This window comes from Paramormyrops kingsleyae, chromosome 24 (genome assembly GCF_048594095.1).
Source record: "Paramormyrops kingsleyae isolate MSU_618 chromosome 24, PKINGS_0.4, whole genome shotgun sequence".
NCBI lineage: Eukaryota > Metazoa > Chordata > Actinopteri > Osteoglossiformes > Mormyridae > Paramormyrops > Paramormyrops kingsleyae.
The window spans coordinates 22,941,728-22,965,050 of NC_132820.1; the positions used below are offsets into that span (position 1 = coordinate 22,941,728).

Consider the following 23,323-nt stretch of genomic DNA (forward strand, 5'->3'; position numbering starts at 1 on the left):
TGCTCATTCATTTCTATGGGAAAAATGCTAATGCTAACTTAACCCCTACTCAGCTCTAACCATAAGCATAAGTAGGCAACCAAAATACAAGAGTTTTTGCATTTTTAGTTTTTTCATTGCAGTCACGGATTTTTATAAAATAGAGTTTTCCCTTATAGGGACCAGGACCAGCTACACCTGTACTATTACACAGGCTACATGTGAAGAATGCGAGACAAAAAAGAAGAGCATTTAGACAGCCAGAGAATGTTAACTGCCAGTTTAATTATATTTATTACAGAGCTTATTGAATTGTTCAGTGAAATAAATCCATCCATCCATCATCCATCCATCTAGCAAACGGGCTGGTAGCCTCTCCTCAGCAGCATATGGCACAAGGTTGGTGCTCACCCTGGACGGGAGGCCAACTCAAATGTAATAGTGAATACTGAAAATAGGACAGTGGTGCAAACAGGAGAGATGATTATTTATTAATTTGTTTGTAATTTGATTAATTAATCACTTAATTCACGTTCCACAGCCACTTGTCCCATGTAGGGTTACAGGTCACTGGAATATATACCTGAAAATAATGGGCGCAATGCAAGGAGGAACCCAGGAGGGGGTGGCAAACCCATCGCATGGCAGGGAATAACCCAGATGGGGACACCAGCCCTTTAGGAGTGCAGGGAATAAGCAGGGGGCGGTGCCAACCTATCACAGGGCAGGGAAAAAGCCAGGAGGGGGGTGCCAACCTATCACAGGGCAGAGAATCTCCCAGGAGGGGCGGCAGTCCATCACAAGGCATGGCAGTTCATTAGATCACAAAAACCTGCTTTGTCAGTTAGACTGCGAAAGGCATTCCTAAAACTCATTTAAAAATAATGAAAAATACTAGAGTAGCTGGTTGGATACAGAACAACAAATTAGGGTTATGAGCATCTCTCCGGGATCCACCCATCTATCTTCTAACCTCTCATCCTGGTGAGCGCTGTGGGGCCTGGAGCCTATCCCAAACAGGACAGGGCACGGGGATGGAGTACACCCTGGACAGGATGCCAGTCATACAGAGGACACATAGACACTAATACAGCCAACTGGACCACATCTACCTCTTCTAAAACATCCATATAGTTTCCTGTCTCTTTCTGACAGCTTTCACCATTTTTCTTTTGCTCCAGTTCTTTGTACTTTTTGAGGTCACAGGTTTTAGTATCAGTACATTTGCAATCTAGAGGAATGTTACCCTCCAACTATCAATTATTGTTTGTGGTCAAAATCACCCCATTTGTGTTGATTTGCACAAATTATAGTATAAATCGATATATTCCAGGTCAATTTTTAAAGTGATTTCAATAAAGGCCTGAAATATCATTATCGACCATCATGTGACCCCAAAAGCCGTTGGAAAGCCAGTAAGAGGCCCATATGATGCTTAGAGCTGAAAAAAGGACAATATGCTGTTTTTGTTAAAAATATCACAGTGCAGTTGTTTTAAAAATAAATCAATGGCTTTGCACAAATTTTTTTATGTGTTTTGTCTAATAAAAACCTGAAGTATCTGAACTTGAACCAATACTGAGCAAAATATCACCACTTACTTTTATGAATGTACGCATTATCTGTGATGTAGAATAAAACACTATGGCTCAAGAAAACAGTCCATTTCTGTATTTTAACAAGATAAATGTTAAAGTAAGAAAAGATGACAAAATATTTCAAACTACATTTTAGAACAGCAAAATCAAATATACTGTATACTGATAAAATTGCAAAAATATAAACATCAGTATATCAAACAAATAACACCAAAATCCCAAAGATGAATGAACACTGAACAATAACTAATCACAAACACTGCAAATGCTCTGCACAAGTGTGACAGAATGCAAGAAATGTAGATGTATGTGGTTTGCTAACATAACATACAAGTAGCACAAAGTGTGGTCGTCTTGCATCTGGTGATCCTGTGCGGGGACGTCATTCACAGAAAGCGTACAAAAATGGATGCTGATTTGTAAGTTGGGGCTTTTCTCCTCTATATGTGGGGAACCCCTGTTCAAACAGATGCAATTAACAGGAAACTTCTTCTAACTTAAGGTGTGAACTGCTTCATCTGAGAAAACTAGACTTAGGAAACAGGGAGCATCAGCGACAAGTCAATGACTGACATCTCATACAGCCATATTGCAAACTAATACACACATAATGAGGATACAACATGAAATGGTCTGGGGGAGGGGGAAACATTTCCACATGTAGGGGGATAGAGGCATTTAATTATTTACAGAAAATTCCGTGTAGCCAGTGTAGGAACCTGAGGTCAGTTTAACACAGATCACTGTCCGTGGTGCTGAAATCTCTACTTGATCGGCTGGTGCTGAATGAATAGGACGGCTGGCCAACATATCTCACTGTGTGATTCCACTGACTGGTACCTTCTAATGCATGGGATTTTTAACAATGAGGAAAATAATTTAAAAAAAAGTTATTACAGGAAACAATATTTACATGCCTGTAGCTTTCATCTCTCACGACAGGAAACCCAAAAACTATTACTTTGTCAGGGATCCGGGGCGCGAGAACGAGGCATGGTGCACAGAAAGGGTGGACGATCCACTGGCGGCTCCAAGAACAAAAAGGGGTTTATTAAATAAAACAGAAAACACTACAAACACAGCAAAAACCAAAAGGACCACGAGGGGTCAAAAACTAAAGGGGATAAATAAAGACTAAATAACAAAAACCTAATACACGTTGAACACTGAAAATCTCAAAACCATCAAACAACGACAATCAACAACACACAATCACAATCAATGAACCACTGGGGAACTGAACAGAAGCAGGAACTAAAATACTAAGGGGTAACGAGACTAACACAGGACAGGTGAGGCTAATTAACAAAGACCAGGGAAACAGGGCACAGGTGAAACTAATAAACTCAAAAGGAACTGATAACAGGGAAACTAAGAACTAACCAAGGAAACAGAAACTAACACTGGGGAATTACAGAAAAGGTAAAGACACAAGCAGGGGCACAAGGAACAAAACCAAATACAACGTCACCAGATACAGGAACTAGAAAAACTCAAATGAAACACTAGGGAGCAAAATACAAAGACAGAGGAGGTGGGACTCAAACACAGGACAGAAGGGTACACACAACTGGATGCTCAACACAAGACAGGCAACAGGGGAGAACAAAGACTAACATAAAGAACAGGATGACCAGCGACACCTGCTGGTCAAACGGGGAAGGGACAGAGTGGGACAACAGGAGGGGCTGACCCTGACAGAAATACAGTAAAACCGGTCTAAGTCGACACTCGCGGGACCAGCTTAAAAGTGACGACTTAGAGAATTGACGAGATACACCTAAGTCGACACTTCGGCGACTTATGTCTATCTCGCCGTTTTGCCGACTAGTAAATATAACACCATACCTCTACTACACCGCACTATACACGCGAGACTTAAGCCCAGGGAGCAACTAGTGCGATAGGTGGGGATTCCCCGTTTCTACATCGCCGTGGTGACAAGCAGGCGGCGGGAATGCAGCGATTGGGGTGTCGACTTACAGGTAGGAAAATCCATTCATTTGTGTTGTTTGGGATTTAGGTGACGACTAAGGGAATTTGACGACTTACAAGCGGCGATTTACACAAGGAATTTTAAAGGAAACATCATTAGGAAAAATCGGGACTTTTGCTTGAGCGTCGACTTGTGCACATTGACGAGTTACAAGATGGCGACTTAGACCAGTTTTACTGTACATTCATGTTATATCAAGTATATCACATACTCATTTAAAATCACAAAACACACCTGATTTAATCTCTATATTTTAATTATTTCAATAGTATTGCTTAATTACAGCAGTTAAACATTATCTGTATTACAATGGTACAGAAAAGTTGGGCTTTGGTTTCCTGAGAGAACTATGGCCTTGCCAGGATAGATGTCCTGTATGATTTGCGTTCTCTTTCATGCAATTATAGACACGTTTGTATTCATCTTCCTGGAGACCATCCATTCATTTCTGTGGTCAAAACACTTTTTTTAGATTTTTGATTGCAGTCACAGATTTTTTTAAAATTGAGTTTCCCTTTGGGGGACTGAAAAAGCTGGTCTCCACATCGTCAAAATTTCAGGTTTTATTGCATTGTGGGGACATTTGGTCCCCAAAATTTAATATATACATAATGCGCGCGCACACACACACACAAGTTGGTCTTCTTATCTAAATGGGGACTGTCCATTCATTTCTATGGGAAAAACCCTAATCCCAGTCACGACACCCTTAATCCCTACCCACCCCTAACCTTAACCATAAGTAACCAACCCAGATACAAGACTTTTGGCATTTTTACTTTTTTGATTGCATTCACAGATTTTTATAAAACTGACGTTATCCAAATGGGGACCTCAAAAGATGTCCCCAAAAGTAGGGAAATTTCAGGTTTTACTACACTTTGGGGACAGTTTGGTCCTCAAATGTGATCAATGCAAATCCACACACACACACACACACACGTTTGTATTCATTTCTTTGTTTGGACTCTCTATTCGGTTCTACGTGGAAAAACCCGAATCCCAACAATAACAACCTTTACCCCTCCAGCCTAACCTCAACCATAAGTAACTAGAAAAGATACAAGACTTTTGCCCCCCTTACAGCGCCATCCACCTGGCATTTCCCAGCTGGAGGCAAGGCACCGGAGCAGGGCAGTAGTGGGCAAAGTGTCTGATCTCTCCGCAGCTGCCATGGCTTTGCGCGTATAAGGTGCACGCTCTGTCCCTCTCTGCAGACGGAGCCCCCACATGCGCAGGTGCAGGTTTGGCATGAAGTGGCTGGCGACCGGCGTGATGTTGCAGACAGGGACAGGATTGCCTCAGTCCGCTCAGCCTCTGCCAAGGCCTTGGCAAGCATGGCCGGCGTCTGCAGCTACATGTGTTGGCACAACCGTTCCGGGTACCGGTGCCCTCAGCGGGGAGGCTTCTGCTCACTCTACCTGGTGGATCCATCGGGTTGCCCCAGGAAGGCACGCTGCCCGACTCCCGGGGTGCACATCCCACGCACTGGTGCTCCTGGCTGCCACTGTAGGAAGTCGTTGGGTCGTTGTATAGGAAGTGGTTGTAGTCTTCCAGGGAGGTTAGTTAAGAATATAAGAGGGGGGAGACAAAAAGCCCTAAGTACTAATAAGTGGGCAGTGTAAAAGGCCTACCCTTTGCTGTCTGTATTTAAATGCTAGGAGCAGTAGAAACAAAATTCATGATTTGAGGCCTTCATTTCATCAGACTCATGATATTATAGGACTAACAGAAATGTGGTTGAGTGACAATGATGGAGAAGAATATAATATGGATGGTTACATGTTGTTCTGTAGGGACCAGATAAGCAAGAAGGGAGGTGGTGTTGCAGAATATGTAAAAGAAAATTTGCAGGCAAGGGAGCTCACAGATAATAATAAACCTAGAGAAGCTACAGCACCCTCCACAATTATTGGCAGCCCTTGTAAATATTTTTAAAAAGGGTTAGAAAAAAATCTACCTTTTACTAAAATAGCTTCATCTAACACCGAAAAAATTAGAAAAATCCAACCTTTCATTGAAATAAATTTTTTCGAAGAAAAAAAAATCCATCAAGAAATAATTATTTTTAACAAAAATACTTGAGCCACCCCTGCTTTTAATACTTTGTACAACCTCCCTTTGCCAGGATAACAGCACTGAGTCTTTTATAAGGTTGGAGAATACCAAGCCGGGCATCTGAGTCCGTTCCTTTTTAGAGAACCTCTCCAGATCAGCACTCTACTCTTCAGCTCAGTCCATAAGTTTACAGTGGGGTTCAGGTCAGGTGACTGAGATGACCATGGCAGAAGCTTGCTTCTATAGTCAGCTAACTATTTTTGTGTTGATTTGGACATGTGCTTAGGATCGTGGTCCTGCTGGAAGATCCAGTGAAGGCCCAGTTTTAGCTTCTAGTGTCAGTATTGTGTATGAATAAAATACAAAAAAATATCCCTTTGTCCACTGTTGTTGTCCAATCTTGTTGCCCTTACCCTGTTTGTCCCTTTATCCCCTTTCCTGTGAATACTGTTACACTGCAACTCTAGACTGGAGATCATGACAGCATCTTACCTATAGTTTTAAAAGAGATGAGGGATATTATTTAACTTTGCTATTTCAGAAATCTGTATCTGTTGGTGTGTTACTAATATAACACCCATATTCAAAAAAGGGGATAGAAGTAATCCAACAAACTATAGGCACTTGGAAAAGTAATGGAAGCTATAATCCAAGCCAAAATGGTGGACTACTCTTGGTGTGTATGTTGTTGCTGCCATGTCCCACTCTCGCAAATGTTGGGAAGCAATTAAAAAGGCCAGTAGGATGTTGGGTTACATCTCTAGGTGTGTGGAGTTTAGGTCAAGGTAGGTGAAGCTTAAGATTGTACAATTCCTTGGTAAGACCCCACCTAGAATATTGTGTGCAGGTTTTTTCACCTTACCTTAAAAAGGACATTGCTGCCTTTGAAAGGGTTCAACGTAGGGCTACAAGAATGATTCCCGGTCTTAGTGAAATGTCTTATGAGGAGAGGTTAGCTGAGCTGAATCTGTTCAGCCTCGAGCAAAGGAGACTAAGGGGGGACATGATCCAGGTATGTAAGATTCTGATAGGTTTATTTTTTTTCCATTACTGCAATATGTCACTCATGATTATATAACAGAATAGATGAAACCCTGCCTACATCTAGCTTTCTCCCAGGGGATTCACTATCCCAGTGTAATTCAATTCAGTCAGTATCTACTGAGATGCTTGATATATTTTCTTTTTCATTGCATTTTTGATGGACATAGAGGACAGTATTTGGCTGAGACAGTATTAGCAGTTTAAATACAGCTCCCCCTCATGACAGTGAAAAAGTCTGCAGGCCATTGCAGAGGTCTTGGATGATGTTCTCATCTATGGAGGTCTTTGGTGGCTGTCGTAACCAGTGTCTCTGCCTAGGCCAGTGGTGGGTCTCATATTGAGGTACAGAGAATGGGTCCTTCCGCCTTGCGGATTCCCTCTTTCCCTGAGCAACAGCTTCCCTCCAAGATGATGGGGGGAGTGCGGTGGACAGAACTGGGGCTTCTTCCCTGTCATGCACTTTCTGGACCACTGGCTGAGGCCGGACACACAGATGAAGTTGCATCCTCAATGTTAGGCCTCTGGAGACCAATTTCTTTAGCTGGCCTGTTGCACAGAAACATTTCTCTTTATTGTAAACTGTAAGATGATTACAGCAACTATTCTGCTGTTATTCAATCAGTGAGAATAATTTACATAGTACCGACCAATTTTTTAAACTTCAATTAACATCAGACTGTCTCAAACTCATGTTAAAAAAAGTTCTGAAATACATACGTTTATATACGGGCTGATGATAATGTTCCACTGCCCCAGCATCCACGTCTCCAGTACAGGTGCCAGCCTGGTTAGAGGGAGGTGATGTGGGTGGAGATTCGTTATCTCCCCAATCAATCACCTCATCCCACTTATTCCAGGCTGCCCAGTACTCATTATCTGTCCAGCTCACGGCTTTTTCCAATCGCCTAGTGCTGAGAGGAGAAACAGGTTTCAGTCAGACAGGTTGCACTACAGCTCACCAGACAACAGTAAAAACCTCTTAAAGAGCAAATACATAAGCCGGTTCTATCTAATAATTGTATTTAATAATAAAACAGTACAATCATCTAAGTTTTATCAATGTAGATGGCCAGAAAATTTTACTGTCACATATATATGTACTTGTTACTGTGACAGTACACTTGTTAACAATAATGCTAATATACTCACTGCAGCTACAGGATATATATATATATGGGGCATATGGCATACCGAGCATTCTCCGGTATGGTATTAATTCTAGTGCCACCCCCCTCCCCCAGTCAATAAAATGTATTGCTTAATGCCAACAAAGGGAAGGGTGAGTGCACTTGACCTTCTGAACATGATAACTGGTATTTGTTGCATCTTTTTATCACTTCACATATTGTCAAACGTTTAAATGCAGTTTTGGGTGTTTTTAGAAATCCATATTGCTCCCTCTCACGAGAGAGTAAAAACCAGTACAGTATCTCTGTTTGGACCAGTGGTGGGTCTCGTACTCAGGCACAGAGAATGGGTCCTTCCACCCTGTGAATTCCCTCATTCCCTGAGCGACAGGTTCCTTCCACGCTGATGGGGTGATGGTGGTTTCCAGAACTGGGGCTTCTTGTTCCCTGTCATGCACTTGACTTTGCTGGACCAATTGCTGAGGCTAAGAATGAAGTCGTATCCTCACCGTTAAGCCTCTGGACAGCAGTTTCTTTTGCTGACCTGTTACATAGAAACACTTCTCTTTATAGTAAACTGCAAGATGATTACAGCAACCATTCTGCTGTTATTCAGTCATAGTACCATACAATTTTCAATCTACATCAGACTCATGGTTCGAATTATGGGGGGTACTGGAGGGTACTGTACCCCCCGATCAAGACCCAGACCCCCCCAAAGAGACAAAAATAGCAGTTTTGGGGGGTTTTTAACATTTTTCTTTTGCTGCAAAAAAAAAAAAAAAAGATAACCTCACCTTGTAGGAAAAGTTTATGTAAAACAATTTCAGACACCCCTAATGTGGACCGTACCATTTTAACCACCTCGGCGCTAGAAGCAGCCAGTCGGTTGCGTCATTCATTCTCATTGAGTGACCTGTTCATTGTGTTCGTCTGTCATAGTACTGTTTGTCGTGCATTGGTAAATGTGAGTAGCCAGCAGAAGTCTAACCTGTTGAAAATGTCTTATTTTACAACCTTCATTTATTCGTTTAAGTGTTTCATCTACTAATGCAAGCTGACGTCTTTATAAGTTGAATTACTTACCATTGTCCTTCTGAGGCAGATGTTCTGTCGAGTTGAGCTACTTTGTCCAGGTAATCTACTGTAGTGCTAATTGATAGCCCTAATCATAGCTTACCTCGACAAAGTAGCTCAACTCGACAGAACACTGGTACAGTCAACTTTAGTTACGTTAACTAGCAAGATGAGCTAAGTTCTCTATTTAAACCAGGCTTATTTGGTGAGGTAAAATCGATCATGGTCATTTTCCAAGGAGATGAACTCCATATGTTTTCGTTCTCATTTTATCACGAATAAATTGTGCCATTCTGAAATTAATTTGCCACTTAGCCTGTGTGGTTTGTTATTAGGCTAATATTAACGCATAAGAATGTCTAACGTCATGCTCTGAAAAAACATTACTATAAGTGAAACCTATAGGGGCAACGTAAAAAAAACTAGCTAACAAATAATAAGCGCTATTATTTGAATTTTAGTGGTATTGATTCTGCATTCCACAATTTCATATTTATAGACATTTTAGAAGCTTCATCTGATAGCCCAGATACTGTTTTGTTAAATATAGATTAGATTTTATTCACAGACACACTATGAGGAAAAGGAAAGATGGAGACATCAGACACTCTTTTGGTGGTAAAAGAAGAGTAAGTAGGAAATATTAGTGTTAAGAGCTACAGAACATTACACTAAAAGTATAGGTTACTTAATGTGTATGAAGGAAAGTGGTGGTCAGCAGAAAGCAGGAGAGGCACAGGAGCAGGGAGATGGCAGGATGAGGACAGTGAGCAGGCAGCAGGGAGATGGCAGGATGAGGACAGTGAGCAGGCAGCAGGGAGATGGCAGGATGAGGACAGTGAGCAGGCAGCAGGGAGATGGCAGGATCAGGACAGTGAGCAGGCAGCAGGGAGATGGCAGGATCAGGACAGTGAGCAGGCAGCAGGGAGATGGCAGGATGAGGACAGTGAGCAGGCAGCAGGGAGATGGCAGGATGAGGACAGTGAGCAGGCAGCAGGAAGATGGCAGGATGAGGACAGTGAGCAGGCAGCAGGGAGATGGCAGGATGAGGACAGTGAGCAGGCAGCAGGGAGATGGCAGGATGAGGACAGTGAGCAGGCAGCAGGGAGATGGCAGGATGAGGACAGTGAGCAGGCAGCAGGGAGATGGCAGGATGAGGACAGTGAGCAGGCAGCAGGGAGATGGCAGGATGAGGACAGTGAGCAGGCAGCAGGGAGATGGCAGGATCAGGACAGTGAGCAGGCAGCAGGGAGATGGCAGGATGAGGACAGTGTGCAGGCAGCAGGAAGATGGCAGGATGAGGACAGTGAGCAGGCAGCAGGGAGATGGCAGGATGAGGACAGTGAGCAGGCAGCAGGGAGATGGCAGGATGAGGACAGTGAGCAGGCAGCAGGAAGATGGCAGGATGAGGACAGTGAGCAGGCAGCAGGGAGATGGCAGGATGAGGACAGTGTGCAGGCAGCAGGAAGATGGCAGGATGAGGACAGTGAGCAGGCAGCAGGGAGATGGCAGGATGAGGACAGTGAGCAGGCAGCAGGGAGATGGCAGGATGAGGACAGTGAGCAGGCAGCAGGGAGATGGCAGGATGAGGACAGTGTGCAGGCAGCAGGGAGATGGCAGGATGAGGACAGTGTGCAGGCAGCAGGGAGATGGCAGGATGAGGACAGTGTGCAGGCAGCAGGGAGATGGCAGGATGAGGACAGTGAGCAGGCAGCAGGGAGATGGCAGGATGAGGACAGTGAGCAGGCAGCAGGGAGATGGCAGGATGAGGACAGTGTGCAGGCAGCAGGGAGATGGCAGGATGAGGACAGTGAGCAGGCAGCAGGGAGATGGCAGGATGAGGACAGTGTGCAGGCAGCAGGGAGATGGCAGGATGAGGACAGTGAGCAGGCAGCAGGGAGATGGCAGGATGAGGACAGTGAGCAGGCAGCAGGGAGATGGCAGGATCAGGACAGTGTGCAGGCAGCAGGGAGATGGCAGGATGAGGACAGTGTGCAGGCAGCAGGGAGATGGCAGGATGAGGACAGTGAGCAGGCAGCAGGGAGATGGCAGGATGAGGACAGTGTGCAGGCAGCAGGGAGATGGCAGGATGAGGACAGTGAGCAGGCAGCAGGGAGATGGCAGGATGAGGACAGCGCACAGGACCAAGTGGTGAGTTAGAAATTAGGCTGTACTTTACTACCATTATGTACTGTATCATCAAGGCAGATATTAGCCTAATAGACAAATATTCATTTCTGAAGGCTGTTGGAGCTGGGGGGACTGAGAGGGCAGGAATTACACCAGACTGCTGGACCAGACCAGGCTGTTTGTAAATGTATAGGCTTATTACTTTTACTAGTATACTACTTCTAGGATAATTCCTGAGAGTTAGCAAAACCAAATTCTTTTGGATAGGGATAAGGATAATGAGATCTTCTGTATTGATTCTCATTTTGTCGCATGTCCAGACCATGACCGTGTGTTGCATACATGTTAGTAAACACCCCTAGCGCATCTTGCACTCTTAACATTGATCCTGGTGGCGACTATTCGTATTGACGCGGTAGCGGACCATAATGGTCATAGAAGTGTTATGAAGGCAGTACCCCCCAATTATGGAGGGGTAATTCGCACTCTGGATACAATTACAACACTAGCCATGTAAACGTATTAATTGGGGAATTCATTTATAAAGGCTTCGTGTGACCGAAAAAGATGCCAAACATTCATAGGCACATTTGTAAGAGGGTTTTGGGATTTATAAAGAAAAACGTATGCTGAAAACAACTCGCACGTTTTGTGAACGAGGCTGAAAGGGATGCAGTTTCGACAGAATCCTGTAGAGGGCACTGTGTATGCTAAATTGAAGGCTCCAGGAATGTTGTCGGCATTTCATTTCATTTCATGGTCACACGGCCATTGGCTCTGAAATTAAACTGTTCTTTTAAATAGAATTGCCACTGCCACTGAGCATCTCCTCTACAAGCAAACACTGGGGTGCCACCAAGACCAGCAGGCTGCTGGTGGCTCTGGGATGCAACCACTACTGAGGTCAGATGAGGGAGCCACTAATGATGGTTTGAAGACATATCAGTGTCAGAATGACATGACATGGCTTGTTTGTTGAACCTTGGCCAGGAATTTGAGAGCACACAGATCCAAGGATGGGGCACATATATGAAACAGAGGTACACCTGTGCAGATTTTGCCTAGGGGCCCTGAAATGACCCAAACATGAAGCTCAGCTTTCCAGGTGCTGAGGGGAAATAGTTTCAGAAAACTTTTATTCTAGGGACAAACTTCTGTGGAGGCAGGACGAGTCACCAGCTTCTCACTTCAGTTATTTACACGCAATGTTCATCTATCAAAGGTAAGACACGTAGTTTGAGATAAATGTAGAACTACAGGATAAATTTACAGTTATACCGCCAGGTGTTTTCATAACAGCTTGCTTATAGCAACATTATCACTAGCATCGCTCACTTGGTAAGAGGCTGAAGCTAGGTTTGCCGCATAGCCTATGTGTCCATGGCTTGTATAGTTTTTTGTCATAACGTTAAAAATTCTTGTCAGTCCGTTTCTGACAAACTTGTGTTGATCAGTGACCTGAGCATCGCTCACATGGTAGAATATTATCTGTCTGAACAATTATAAATTGCACTGACCAGAAAAGCTTGAGTGTTGATAGTATCACAGGCAGAACCATAAATGATTTTTGGTAACATTTTTTTTGTTTTAGTCATTTTTAAACACATTGACAATGCATTATTATGCATTCATAAAGCATTATAAACATGGCTATATTTCTAAAAGGGCATAAGAAATTGCCATGTTTATTATGCACTATGACTGCCTTATGAAGCTCTCATCTATAACGCACTATAGATACCTTTGTAATACAGTACAATAGCTGTATTATTCCGAGCATCATAATGCATTATGAAGGTATCTATAGTGCATTCCAGATGAGACCTTCATAAATCATTCATAATGCATAATACACATGGGTATAATGTGTTATGCCTTTTGATAAATAATTATAGCCATGTTTCTAATACTTTATGGATTCATTATTATTAGTTATGAATGTGTTTATAAATTGCTAAAGCAATGGCCTTAAGTAGTGTTACCTGATTTTTGTTTACAAATGTAACATTTTTTGCTGAGGGGCTCTCTAACCCCAAAATGGCCTTAGATGAATTTGCAGAGACAGAATTCTTCCAGAAGGAGCGGGAGGCTGCCAAGAAACGAGTGGAGAAGAGGGTGGAGAAAAAGAGGAAAAGGCCAGACTCACGACAAGCAGGCCGCCTTTGCAGATTCTGCCGCATGAACCTGAAACAGGGACCAAACAGCTAGCCTGCACAACCACACCGGCTTCCCTGGAATGGCAGGGAAATGCACTTACTGCCCATCTAAAGTGAACCGGAATGAGTTTCAGGCGTCTCCTTTGTTTAAGGCAGAGTGATAAAGATGGCTAAACTTAATAATTTTAATTTAGTCATTTTAATGTAATATTTGAATGCAGGCCTTAAATGATCCATATTATTTCAATAAGGCCTCCCTTTAGGGGTATAGTCCATGCTTTTACGTTTGTGTAAAACAAACCAAACAAAGGACACGGCCGCATGACCCCACGGCGCCGAACAAAGAAGCACTGTGGGACACACGCCGGCGTCCGAAACAGTCTGAGGAAACGAGCACATCGCCCGCCCCTGCCCAGAGTCCCGCTCGCAAACGTCCAGTCTAAACTAGGTGACCTAAGAGTGAGGTTGGGGTTCCAGCGCGATGCAAGAAACTGCAATATATCACGTTTCACGGAAACGTGGCTGACCCCCCTGGTACTGGATCTAGTGGTGACTCCGTCGGACTCTTTCTCTCTTTTTCCTGTTTCATAACTGCTTGCTCTTGGTCATTTAGTACTTGCTCTTTGTCCATGAAACTATGTCATAAATAAAAAGGACATTTAATCGAAATATTACATGCTGATTTTTTTCCTGGTTAAATAAAATCGATACAGCAGATTCTTTTCTACACACACGACTGCTTTTTTTGTAACTTAATTATGCCATCTAACATGATAGGTTCTCTGTCATAAGAATATTCCAATATGTTGGTTGAGATTATTTAAGCGGTACATCAACAATCCGTGGGGGGGAAATTAATGATAATTAAACTTTGACAAACAAGGGCATAGCTGAAAAATCAGTACAGTGCTAGTGAGTTACTGGCAATATAGCATAGAAATTTACTAGTCAGCTGTGCTAAGAATCAGCTAAACTGAAATGGAAGGCTTGTAGTATAAGGGAGAAGGTGAAGGAGAATGTTTTATGTGTTTTAAGTTGATTAAGCAGGGAGGAGCACTTCTCTTTCTCACATAGTAAAGGTTCATTCTCTCTTCAAATGATTGCTTGCAAATTTAAGGATCTAGGAAATTAGCTTAAAAAATATAATATTATAATATAAATATTATATATATATATACACTCACCTAAAGGATTATTAGGAACAAAATACTAATACGGTGTTTGACCCCCTTTCGCCTTCAGAACTGCCTTAATTCTACGTGGCATTGATTCAACAAGGTGCTGAAAGCATTCTTTAGAAATGTTGGCCCATATTGATAGGATAGCATCTTGCAGTTGATGGAGATTTGTGGGATGCACATCCAGGGCACGAAGCTCCCGTTCCACCACATCCCAAAGATGCTCTATTGGGTTGAGATCTTGGTGACTGTGGGGGCCATTTTAGTACAGTGAACTCATTGTCATGTTCAAGAAACCAATTTGAAATGATTCGAGCTTTGTGACATGGTGCATTATCCTGCTGGAAGTAGCCATCAGAGGATGGGTACATGGTGGTCATAAAGGGATGGACATGGTCAGAAACAATGCTCAGGTAGGCCGTGGCATTTAAACGATGCCCAATTGGCACTAAGGGGCCTAAAGTGTGCCAAGAAAACATCCCCCACACCATTACACCACCACCACCAGCCTGCACAGTGGTAACAAGGCATGATGGATCCATGTTCTCATTCTGTTTACGTCAAATTCTGACTCTACCATTTGAATGTCTCAACAGAAATCGAGACTCATCAGATCAGGCAACATTTTTCCAGTCTTCAACTGTCCAGTTTTGGTGAGCTCGTGCAAATTGTAGCCTCTTTTTCCTATTTGTAGTGGAGATGAGTGGTACCCAGTTGGGTCTTCTGCTGTTGTAGCCCATCTGCCTCAAGGTTGTGCGTGTTGTGGCTTCACAAATGCTTTGCTGTATACCTCGGTTGTGACGAGTGGTTATTTCAGTCAAAGTTGCTCTTCTATCAGCTTGAATCAGTCGGCCCATTCTCCTCTGACTTCTAGCATCAACAAGGCATTTTCGCACACAGGACTGCCGCATACTGGATGTTTTTCCCTTTGCACACCATTCTTTGTAAACCCTAGAAATGGTTGTGCGTGAAAATCCCAGTAACTGAGCAGATTGTGAAATACTCAGACCGGCACGTCTGGCACCAACAACCATGCCACGCTCAAAATTGCTTAAATCACCTTTCTTTCCCATTCTGACATTCAGTTTGGAGTTCAGGAGATTGTCTTGACCAGGACCACACCCCTAAATGCATTGAAGTAACTGCCATGTGATTGGTTGATTAGATAATTGCATTAATGAGAAATTGAACAGGTGTTCCTAATAATCCTTTAGGTGAGTGTATATATATATATATATATATAATATACAGCTGCAGACTCTTAATGCCACTCTCAGGCCCCTTCCGTTTGGTGGACGCATGTGCGGAAAACAAAGAAAGATGTACTTTATCAGTTTCACAAGTTTTCAAAGTAGAGTTGGATGGCACCTTTAACCTTAAAGGCCTGTTTTTGCGGCAGAATGGTCATGCAGTTTAGGTTTAACACCAAAAACATGTCCCTGTGCTTGCATCATTTAATGAATTGCCCCTCTATGTTTTTTGCATTGCACTTGAGAACTGAAGAAACCTTTAATTCAATGGCAAGTCCACTACAATTCTCTACATGTACATGAGTTTAACCAATCATTATTTAAGCTAATCAAATTTTGTTTCAAACTTCACAATGTTTTAAATAACCACACAGACACAAACCAAATGCAAAATAATCCACATTTATTTATATCTTAGTCTTATCTTATTCTATGTTACCTTAATTATACAATTTTATCTTAACCTTATCCTACCTTATCTTACTCCTATCTTATTCTATGTTATCTTACGTTATACAATCTGATCTTAACCTTATCCTACCTTATCTTACTCCTATCTTATTCTATGTTACCTTAATTATACAATTTTATCTTAACCTTATCCTACCTTATCTTACTCCTATCTTATTCTATGTTACCTTAATTATACAATTTTATCTTAACCTTATCCTACCTTATCTTACTCCTATCTTATTCTATGTTATCTTACGTTATACAATCTGATCTTAACCTTATCCTACCTTATCTTACTCCTATCTTATTCTATGTTATCTTACGTTATACAATCTTATCTTAACCTTATCCTACCCTATCTTACTCCTATCTAATTCTATGTTATCTTACATTATACAATCTTATCTTAACCTCATCTTACCCTATCTTAGTCTTATCTTATTCTATGTTATCTTACGATATACAATCTTATCTTAACCTCATCTTACCCTATCTTAGTCTTATCTTATTCTATGTTATCTTACGATATACAATCTTATCTTAACCTTATCTTAAACTATATTAGTCTTATCTTATTCTATGTTACCATATGTTATACAAAATCTTATCTTAACCTATATTAGTCTTATCTTATTGTAATCTTATGTCATACAAACTTAGGATAAGTTAAGGTTAAACTATCTTAATCTTATCTTATCCTAAGTACTTGTGAGATCTCTCACCTAATTATTTACAGGTTCTATGAAAAACTATTTACATCACACAGATAGCCCATCTCCACAGCCAACTCCAGGACCCCGGGGATGGCACTCAGCTGGTACAGCGCATCATTAGGAAATATCACCTCAGCTTCATCAACCCAATTGTCAACATACGTGTAGTGAGCCTCTAGGTTTTGGTCCCTCCCCTGCTTGCAGATGGAAATTGCATTTAAAAACTCACTCCAAAACTGAATACACCAATGGTAAGTTAAGCACTTGGCCTCATAGGTCATTTTAGGGTAGTTGCTAAGATAATAGTTATGCAACTTATTGAATCTTTCCATTTTTTCAAAAACAACAGAAGGGCACATAAATGGGGGTGTCGGACCCGTAACCAGCTGAGATGAGGGGTGCGCTGGAACCTGATATGGAGGGGTGGGATGAACCATGGCTGGAGCTGAAGATGGATGTGGGGCTGGGCTTACATGTGAGACTACGTGTGGTGACGGAGGAGGAGAGTCTGTAAAAAAAGATGGAGATGGAGAGGAGACAAAAGAGGATGGGATGGGTGACGGAACTAAGAATGAAGTGGAGGAGAAGGCCGGTGAGCAGGGCTCAGGCTCAGGCTCTGACATAGATGGAGTGCGACACAGGATGGTTGCAACCTCGTCGTCACTCTGGGTGAGATCCTCACACGGGATCTTCTCACCCACTTGGGTTGAGTCAAACGGGTTTCCCAATTTGCAGTTACTGAAGCGTACTAGATTCTGTACATTTTTTGTAAATGGCCCCTTTTGTTTTTTACACCAATTTCTACGTCCTGACCGGCCTCCCGCCGTATTTCTACGGCGTCCTGAGCCCTGCTGACCCCTGCTGGTTGCCACCGGGGAGGGAGTAGACGCAGTGGCGGCAGACATGGTCATGGAGCTGGGTGCCGGCGGCCCAGTGCGGCATTTCCTCCGATGGCCTCCACCACTGGTGCTGGTTCGTCCTTTGGGGTTAAAAAGACAGGGGACAGCACATTTAAATAAAGTGAATCCTTATGTCACTCTACAACAAAACTACATCACAGATATCACACTTGGCAGTCAGTATTGCACATTGAGAAAAATTCTGCCATCTTATTGGATACAGGAAACGCAAGCTTGGGAGACTTATGCGCTGGTCTTGAATCGGGCCGCCTGCGTTTCAACAGGGGAACTTGACTTATAAAAACACACCAGTTAGTGCACAGATTCCCTGATATGCAGAACAACAGCGAAAAACCACACTGGAAACTGATGTAACTTATGCATTATTACACCAATGTTGAAATGCTTTCCTCGCCCTAGTAGCATAAAAGCCAATCTAGTTTATTTATTTTTGTTTTGTTCAGGCTTTTTGACAAATGAAGGCCCTTTTTAGTAGGCTAGTGTCTAGTCAAAGGTGTAAACTTAAGAGGAAAATAAACTATTCTGACTGTGCCATTAATTCTCTTTTTTCCCAGTTACTTTGCCAATATTGTCTTTTTATTCAATTTTGATAGTAATTTGAAATGTTTTAATTTAAATTATATCTCCACAGCTAGTTCTGGCAATAGTTGAAGTTGTCATGAAAAATAATAACCCTGTACCATATGGGGCGCCGTTTGTAAAGTTACGAAACATTTTTGTACTTGCCACTTTTTCAACATTTAGTGCAATTTTCTGACATTTAGCTAGAAGTCAATGGTGTTGTGGATCATCATATTTTTTGCTGTGTAGATTATTTGCACAATTGTTCATCATATGTAAATAGAAATGGTATGTCTATATATAAATATTAAATGTAAATGTCAAATATAAATGTTAAATGTAAACGTAAATATAAAAGTTAAATGTAAATATAAATGTTAAATATAAATGTTAAATGTTAAGTTATATCTAAATGTTAAATGTAAAAGTTAAATGTAAATATAAATCTAAATGTTAAATGTAAAAGTAATTAACTTAGCGAGCTAATTCGTCGTTACCGCCCATTTCTATGCAGATGGGCGTGGCTAATTTGCATATGTTCTCAACATTTAGAGTCTACATTTAACATTTATATTTAACATTTAAATTTAACATTTATATTTATATTTACATTTAACTTTTACATTTAACTTTTAAACCAAAGACCAAATTTTCTGGAGATGTTCATGACATTATTTACTAGATTTATTTAAAAAATTGATCAATTTTGAAATACAGGTGTTTTGTTATTGAATTTTTAATACTTTAATAACCCATGGTAATTATTCGTATGGGGATGGCATATTATTTGTTCAACCTATAGAGCTGGACAATAGCTTTAAAACAATATGAGGACCATTTCTGTGCAGCTTATATTATGGTAAATATAGCCAGTCAAAAAAAAAGAAGTTAAAACTTCATCCATCCACACATCACAGCGACAGATTTTACTGATTTCATTATACAATACAACAGACATGCCGAAAAGAGCCCCGTATTTTTACTGCTTCATGGTAACAAATCACCGTTTGCCTAAAAGTCAACCATTTTATTATCTAGTATCCTAAGACATGTAGTTCCAAAATAAGATAGTTATCACAGACTGCAAGATTCAACAAGACCAGCCAACCCTATTCTGACTTTCATTCTTCGAGTGCTGAGCTATTCTGGGCATCACTTTGCCGTCCTTACCATGGCTAACTGAACCGGGGATGTCTTCCGGAGCAATCCGGACACTGACTGCCCCATTTGGCAGGAGCCAGTCGATTCTCCAGAGGCACACAGTGGCGTTCAGGGCAGACATCTCGATCACGTCTTGTCTCTCGCTGGGAAGCTGCAAATCTGAGCTGCTTTGAATGTTCAAATCAAATTAACTCGAAGTGCAACTACAATTGTTATGATGCGGTTGCTATGGTACTGTGGCCAATTAGTGTCAGCGCACTGCAAAGTCGTCAAACACTTTAACCAAATGACAACACACACGATGTACATTAACAAAAGCGCGGAAGATTTTCTACGACGGATTATGGCTGTTTGTAACCTTCAGCATTTCATCTTGCACTGAGAAACATTGTAGCTATAAAGTTAGCCGATATATATATAGTTGTGCGCAATATTGTGTGTGACTCCTTACTTTTCCAGAACATGTGGCATCCGTATTATAACATCCCTTTTCTGACCACATTGCCCCTTCATTTGGAGAACTGCGCCGAGATGTCCAGACACGCTGCTGGAGCTCTGCAGTGGCCCCCGTCCGTCCACGTGAATCAGACAGTGGCAGCGTGGAGAGGCTTTCCTGCTTTTCCCAAAGCAACCCAATCTACTAATGAAGCCAAGGTGTTTCTCATCCACAGGTCTCTCTATGACTTGATAAAAGGTCCAATAATGCTGGAAATGATTGACCAGAAATTGCTGAACTGGTACTTGTCTCTTCCAGTTGAAGACCGACACCTCATAAAGGAGGAAGGAGGTCTACGTGTTTTTCTTCAGAAACACCCAGCGCTTGGTGTAACGGGAGATGTAGTCTATATAAAAGAGGAAATCAGAGGAGTGCACAGAGCAGAAGAAACTCCAGCCTTGCCTGAATCTTCTCACTGCAGATCTTCTCAGTGCTGCTGGTGCTATACACCAAGTGCTTCCTCTGCTGCCAGGATGTGCAGTCAGTCCTGCAAAGCCAGGGAGGGTCCGCAGGAGGCTTTTCTGTCAGTGGAAGAAAAGAAGCTGGTCCTACTTCCAAACGCCTTTGAAAAGGAGCTAAATCTCTGCGGCTCGGATGAGAGCGTGATGAATGGAGCAGGAAAGGCCACCAGTCAGCAATGTGACTACAGTTCTACTAAGTGGATGGATGTTGAGCATCGAGGAACTGTCCAAAGTGGAAATGACCCAAAAAAGCAGTATCCCGGTGTTATTAAAGAGCAGTCTTTTGCTCATGGTGCTGCGGAGGTGTTCCAGTGGATCCCGGAGCAGAAAGGTCATCCTGAGAACATGGAAGACCTGATGCATCTGCAAGATCCTGATTTTGGTGCGGTGGAAGAGGCTGGATTCGGTCAAAAATTTACAGAAGGAGCCAGTCAGTCTGCATGTGAAGGTTGTTTTCCATGGACTGTCCAGGACAAGGCAAGAAGCAGCGGGCCTGTAACATCCCAGCGATTCCAGGCTGTGGATGGCAAGGTGGCAATGAACCAGTCTGAAGAAATTAATGGTGACCTCAGGGGCAATGTCATGTCATCAAGTGACAGGCAGAGTACGAGAGTGAAGAAAATCTGCAGCCTGGAACGCCAGATTGTACTGTGCGATGCCGTTGTCAGCACAGACCTCTCCACAATGGACCAGGATGTCCAGACGCTGGCAGTGTCTACAGCTGAGAAATCCACCATCACAGATGTCTATATGGCTGACCTGGACTATTTCAAACAGGAATTCATCAGATTAAAGCTTGTTGAAGCAGAAGTGGGGACACTGAAAGATAAATTGAAAAGCTTCGAAGGGAAGGAGCGTAGTAGCCACCAGAGGGCAGTGCAGGCTGAACTGAGCCTCTTGGCCCTGCAGCATGCAATGTGTCAGCAGTACTGCTGGGGGCGCTATTGCACTTCACTGGAAGGCAGCCGCTTTCTTCTGGGAAAAAATGTTATGCCGGAGAGCATGATTGAAGTTCTTCAGATCCTAGCGGACAACTACCAAGAAATGAGGAAGAACATCCTATCTGGAGTGCCCCTGGACCAACTCCGCCCTTTGTCCGTGGACTGTCAGAAGATCGCCTCTGAGGGGTGCTATATCCCCACGGAGGGAATCAAGTCTGTTCCTGAAAACGAATCATGCTTCTGTGAAGAGTCCATGTTGACTGAAAGCTCTGGGGGTCTTGAGTGCAGGATCAACACCTCCCTGAAGGAAGGACTAAATGAAAAAACGGAGGCATTCACCCATCAAGATAGTAACCTATTTGGGAAGAATCTTGCTTTGCCGATTAGGACCACAGGTGCACCAGAACCAGAATCTAGCACAAATCAATCCAGACAGGAGGGAGAGAAGAGCCACAGCTCAGCAGCTGCAAAGGATAGTGAGATCCAGGGGGAAGGATTTTTTCATGAGGAGAAAATGGATCAGTACTTCCTGGGTGTCAAAGACCTCCCTAATGACTCAACTGAGAATAATGTTGACCAGTTTGGAAAATATCAGCCATCCGGTGTTAAAACAGCAATTTTCTTCAAGAATGTCAGGACGGCCACTGTATCAGTCCTGGCTCCCAGTGCTCCTGAAAGAGCAGTCGAAAACCTGAACAGTCATGTGGTTAAGGGACAACCCATCGAGGGCAAGCAGATCCCTGATGGTACAGGGATAGGCCTGCAGAAACAAGCATGCAGTTCAAAGTCCTGCAGATCTGTATGCGACACACCTGCTGTTATGGCTAAGGGTCTTCCACAGCCCCTGGAGAAGCTTGTGAATGTCCTGGAATCACCCACATCATCCGGCGTCTTTGTGCCCAGACGCACCATCGCGGACGGCTTCGGCGCCCTCATGGCGCAGCTGTCACTGCAACACCCGGGAGTGGCCCAGAGGAGCATCATGGATGCTCTCCTGAAGCTGCTGGCAGGACGCAGCGGCTTCCTCGGCGACCTGCCACAGGAGACCATCGTGGAGATGACATCCAGCCTGCTGAAAGCTGCACCCTCAGAAGAGGTCAGTTTGCAAGTGTGATTGCATCTGTAAAGGTATATCTGTATGTATATCTGGCAGTAACTAATAATTTTAGTTCCTCCTGACCTGACTTGCACAGAGGCTCAGTCAAACATTATTGATAATCTGATATGTTGCCTGTATACCATCATAAGCGGGAAGTGCACTGATTCATACCATAGGGCATCAGCACAGGAGTCATTTCTGTTTTCAACTTGCTTAATCTTTTTTTTGTGTAGAAATGATCCTAAATGGAATGAACCAGCTGGAATGCTGTAAATGTTGCGTTTAAAGAAAATGGTCATTTACTTTGAACAGTCTTTTAACCGATAATGCATATTTCTCTTATTTTCTTTGTTTTAGTAAGTGGAATTTTTTTTCCTCCCTGGAATTTGGGGTGCTCAGTGTTCACATCATGGTTCTTTATTTGACATTGTTCTTAAAATCCCCAAAACTTGTTACATTTGGCATTACTTAAATAAACCACTAAGAAACGTTAAAAAAAAAAAAAAAAAAAAAAAACAAAAGCGCGGAAAAATAATAGGAGCACCGCAAATTTAGAAGACACGTTTAAAAAGAGAAAAGCGCTGCAGATCCGCTCACAACACAGTTGGTAAGTTTCCGGGTGACAAAGAAACCAATTGTGGCTGGGCTGTATATCGAATATGTTTACGCAATACAAATATATTATCCAAAACAAGATGTAGAATGACACAATACAGGTCGTGTCTGTATAATTGATAAATATATATATAAAAATACAATTTGATCGTTTGTTAAAATTATTAGGTCGCTATTACAGTAATTGAATACACAATTTCTTCCTGGTAGCAAGTAACGCGAGAGCTGCGGTCGTGACCTTCCACAGACTCCCAGAATTCATAGCGACAATTAAGCGACCCATTCAGTTAGTGGAAGATTTGATGGAGGG

The 23,323-nt window shown here is 42.5% G+C and overlaps 1 protein-coding gene across 3 annotated transcripts; it reads left to right on the plus strand.

Moving 5' to 3' along the window:
• Positions 1-19,726: 19,726 nt before the first annotated feature.
• Positions 19,727-22,893, plus strand: LOC140582375 (RNA-binding protein 44-like). 3 transcript variants are annotated; one of them, XM_072706744.1, is made up of 3 exons: positions 19,727-19,750; positions 19,861-22,395; positions 22,632-22,893. In XM_072706744.1, exons 1-3 carry the CDS (start codon positions 19,745-19,747, stop codon positions 22,635-22,637), a joined length of 2,547 nt encoding a protein of 848 aa, XP_072562845.1. In that variant the 5' UTR covers positions 19,727-19,744; the 3' UTR covers positions 22,638-22,893. The 3 variants fall into 3 exon arrangements, with proteins under 3 accessions (XP_072562845.1, XP_072562846.1, XP_072562844.1); XM_072706745.1 differs by having other exon boundaries at positions 22,756-22,893; XM_072706743.1 differs by having other exon boundaries at positions 19,861-22,893.
• Positions 22,894-23,323: the final 430 nt, after the last annotated feature.